Source organism: Helianthus annuus, chromosome 12, assembly GCF_002127325.2.
Source record: "Helianthus annuus cultivar XRQ/B chromosome 12, HanXRQr2.0-SUNRISE, whole genome shotgun sequence".
NCBI lineage: Eukaryota > Viridiplantae > Streptophyta > Magnoliopsida > Asterales > Asteraceae > Helianthus > Helianthus annuus.
The window spans coordinates 141207012-141211497 of NC_035444.2; the positions used below are offsets into that span (position 1 = coordinate 141207012).

General features: G+C 33.2%; 1 protein-coding gene across 1 annotated transcript; it reads left to right on the forward strand.

Moving 5' to 3' along the window:
* The first annotated feature begins 455 nt into the window (after positions 1-455).
* Positions 456-4268, forward strand: LOC110895633 (heat shock factor protein HSF24). Its single transcript, XM_022142948.2, has 2 exons — positions 456-1020; positions 3440-4268. Exons 1-2 carry the CDS (start codon positions 817-819, stop codon positions 4076-4078), a joined length of 843 nt encoding a protein of 280 aa, XP_021998640.1. The 5' UTR covers positions 456-816; the 3' UTR covers positions 4079-4268.
* Positions 4269-4486: the final 218 nt, after the last annotated feature.

Consider the following 4486-nt stretch of genomic DNA (forward strand, 5'->3'; position numbering starts at 1 on the left):
TTAATCATTACACATTTTTGAAGGGGCATTATAATTCTGATATGGCGGAAAATACCTTTTAGGTTGCATTAACCATTACGGATGGTTTTAGTGATTTTTATTGAGGAAAACAACTACTATTAATGAAGTAATTAAGAGATAAGTTACTAATGCTAGTAACTTCTACTGTTCTACACACTAAAGAACAACTTTCCACTCATGATTTTTTGGTGATGAAGACTTTTGCTTTTCTTGTAACAGGTGATGTTGGTTAGAGTGTTTGAAACTTTGAATGATATTAGTTTCCCGTACACTTATTTTCTTAATATAAAACAAAAGCAGAAAAGTTTACAATTCAACGGTAGAAAAGGTAGGCCTTAAAATTGAGAATTTTTGCTCCTTTTTTTGGTCGTGTATCCATTTTAGTTCACACCCGAACACCAACCACACCCCACCAAGCCCTCTATAAATCAACCCAATATTTTTATTTTCTGCAACGAATTTCAAACTTACAACATTTTATCAATCCACATATTCGTTTTCATGTTCATTCTCCATCGTATAAGAAAGATATGAACGTTTCTTGTATACAAACTCAACAAGTTTATTATAACAATCATGGAGACATCTAAGCAATCTATTTCCACCAACAATAATCTTCCCGTTTTCGATCTGGCTCGCTCTATGTTGTTCCTCTCTGGCTTTTACTGTTGGGGCTGGGAGTTTCTAACCGCTCTCATGCTATTTAGCTATTGAATTGTTTACTACTCTTCGTTTTCGGTTATAGAATTTATTTAGAGATTATTAGTTAGAGCAAATTAGATTCAATCAGGTAAAATGGTGCAAAGATCTTCTCCGGCTCCGTTTCTGGTGAAGACATATCAGATGGTGGATGATCCAACGACGAATGAGATGATTTCGTGGAACGAAAATGGTAACGGGTTTGTGGTTTGGAAAACTGCTGATTTCGCTAGGGATTTGTTACCTTATTCATTCAAACATAACAATTTCTCTAGCTTTGTTCGCCAGCTTAATACTTATGTAAGTAATCTCCTTTGTTTATCTCTTATCATTGTGTTACAAATTTACTGAAATAAGAGTCATGAGATGGTATGAAAAGTTTTTATAATAATTTAAATTTTTATAACTACAGAAATCGTTAAGTTTCAAAATTGTGTCATTGGTATGAAAAGTTTTTATAATAATTTAAATCTAGTGGAATAATCATAAACCTTGTTTGTTATTTGACGATTTTTTTCTCAACATTTAACTCTTATGTTAAATCTAGAAGCAATCACTTAATTTTAACTCTTAATAAAAAAATTTTACAACAAAAGAATAATTATTGAAATATCAATGGATTTTGTGGAAAGATAAAATTTTACTTGCTTTAAAAAACACTGGGTAGACGGGTAATCAGTACAGGCTGGCCCGGGGTGTAAGCGGAGCTCCACCGCCATCACCAACAAGCCATTCAAAAAGAAAAAAAAAATGCACGGTGGGCTCACCTTTTTGAGGGGTCTAAAGTCTAAACAGGAATTTAAAAATCGAGGATGTTTTCATATATATTTATATTTTCCTTAGGATCCTAACACGTAGTAATACAATGATACCCACTTTTGTATATGTTTTTTTTTAAATCACACCGTCACAAATGCAAAAACAGAAGTGAGTTTACAGTGAGAATAAAAACTCCTTCAAGTATAATGATTATTAACTCTCTTTGTCACTACTTGAAAATTAAATAAAATTAAACGTCACTCCAGCTATAGCTGGGTGATACAGGCTCTTGGCTCTTGGAGAAAAGACGAGAGTTTAAATCGTATATCGGTGTAGTTTAGTAGTAGAAATAGTGAAATCTTTGCCATTAAAATCGTATATTCATATCTACTTAGTGAATGCGCAATAAATACAACTATAAATGCCATAACATTCTTATCACAACGCTATTTACATAATCAAGAATTTTTTTTTTTTTTTTTGAACGGCAAATTTGGATCACTGACGGACCACTGGAGTATCATCGTGCCACCAGCAGAATCACCCGATCATATCCATCTCCACTAGGCAATATAATGCCTATACACCAATTCAGGAGGAAACCCAACAAATCTGGGAAAAACCCCCTTTGTGGGAATCGAACCCATGACCTAATGATCATAAGCCTTATCCCACCATTAAAATACCACTAGACTATAATGCCATGGGTTACATAATCAAGAAGTGATATTCAAATTTACTATGTATTCAAGTTTCAATTTATTTTTTTCTATAGTCAATTCCTACATGAAACTTGATAACATCAGCTGAAATTTCCACTAAAATAATAGATGACTTTACTATTCTTTGTTTAAAATATAAGGTGTGTAAGTTTGATTTTACAAAACACATTATTTAACTATTGTATTGCTATATTAATGATAAAAAATAAATAACGTGTTTGATGTGCACAATTTTATATCCAAGCCGTCGGTTTGCTTTTAGATTAAGAAAAAGAAAACCCCACATTTTTGACTTAGTGGCCGATTCGTCACATGTGTACTCCATCATGACAGAATTTAGAATTTGTCATGAGAATTCTCTTTCCAATTTCACACATTATTTTTTTAAACACATAAAAAAAATGTGAAATTGAAAAAAGAATTTCCATCGACAAATTCTAAATTATGTCATGATGGAGAATTCTCATCGACAAATTCCAATTTCACACATATTTTGGTGTTTCCAATAATATGTATAAAATATGTCAATATTACTACGTACTATATTGTATATTATATAGTAAAATAGGAAAAAAAAAAACAGACAGGGCTCGATACAAAATTAACTAATAATGAGTTTTTGTGTAATATTTTGCATGCAAATAATTAAAATTTGAAATGAGTTTAGAGTTAAAACTGAATTCATAATCGATCATTGGTTTTTATAAATTTATAAACTGTTTCCGTTATAAATTGTTCACTTTTTAGAAAAAAAAAAAAACAGCTTAATTAAGCATTGGTTAATCGTCGACTTTCATACGAGTGGATTCAGTCTAACTTGAGTTAATAAACCCGATTACATTCATGTCAAAATAATTAGAAATGTTTATTACATAAATGATATCTTATTTATAAATAGTTTTTTTAAACGAATAACGTTACAATAATTTTACACCTAAATTACATGATAGAGTCCATCTTCAACTATATCATAACAGTATCGTTGGGACTTCCGTCTTATTTTACCATATCTTGAAAATTACAAGTAATTAAATAAATGGAATGTAACAAATTGAAACAGTTGATAAAATAAGACGGAAGTCCCAACGATACTATCTCAATGGTAAGGAGTTAAAAATAAGACACCTTTTTTACCTCTCATATTAGCTGTGAGACTGTTTGTGAGGTCACCCAACGGGGGCCGTAGTGTCATTTCTACAAAACAAGTGGGACTAAAAGTGTATTTTAAATATCTACAGGGGTTCCACAAAACACTTCCCGACAAATGGGAGTTTGCCAACGACTACTTCAAACGTGGCCAGCAGAAGCTTCTCAACCAAATCCGCCGCCGGAAAACAGTGACGTCATCAAAACCCAAAACTTCCGGTGATGGTGGTTCCACTTCCCCACCCTCCGGTGCTGGAAACGACCTGGGTTCCAGCTCAACCTCGTCACCTGACTCAAACAATCCCGTCCCCGGCGACCGTCCGACGTCGGAAAAGCTTGAAAACTTGTTCAGCGAGAACGAGAAGTTAAAAAATGAGAAGAAAGTTCTGACGACGGAGCTTGCGGAGGTGAAGAAGCAGTGCGGCGGTCTTGTGGCGTTTCTGACAGAGTGTGTGAAGGTTTCGCCGGAGCAGATCAGTCGCATCATTGGTGGCGATACGGTGGTTGGTGAGGCAACAGTGGTGGGCGGTGGTGAAGTTGATGATGACGATAATGAAGGAGACTGTTTTAGGTTGTTTGGGGTGTTGTTGAAAGATGGGAAGAAGAAGAAGAAGAGGAGGTGTGTTGAAGAAAGTGAAAGTGAAGCGGCTTGTATGAAAAAGATGAAACTTCAGAGTGACGTAAGGGATGATGTCACAATGTTTCGTGGACGAGTTGGATATATTCGGTAAAGTAAACAAGGCGTTTGGTAAACGAATAAACTATAAAAGCATATTTTTATGTATTTATAGGTGAACACTAAACAACAATCAACTTTAATTTGTATATGTTTAGAGAAAATTGTAACATAAATGTTGTCATGATTTTCACTACTTATCAAAATTAAAAATAGTAAGATAACAATGTCATATTTTGATTTAATATATTCTAGAATATTGGTGCATTAACAATGTCATATTTTGATTTAATATAATCTAGAATATTGGTGCATTAAATTTAAAAAACCACATGGTCATGACTTTTCCAAAAAAAAAAAAAAAAAAAAAAAAAAATAGAAGATGAAGAACGGCGCTTTGATTTGATTGATTGCATACAAACCGAACTTTGTGTATTTGATTTTTTCTTAACATCAAAGAATC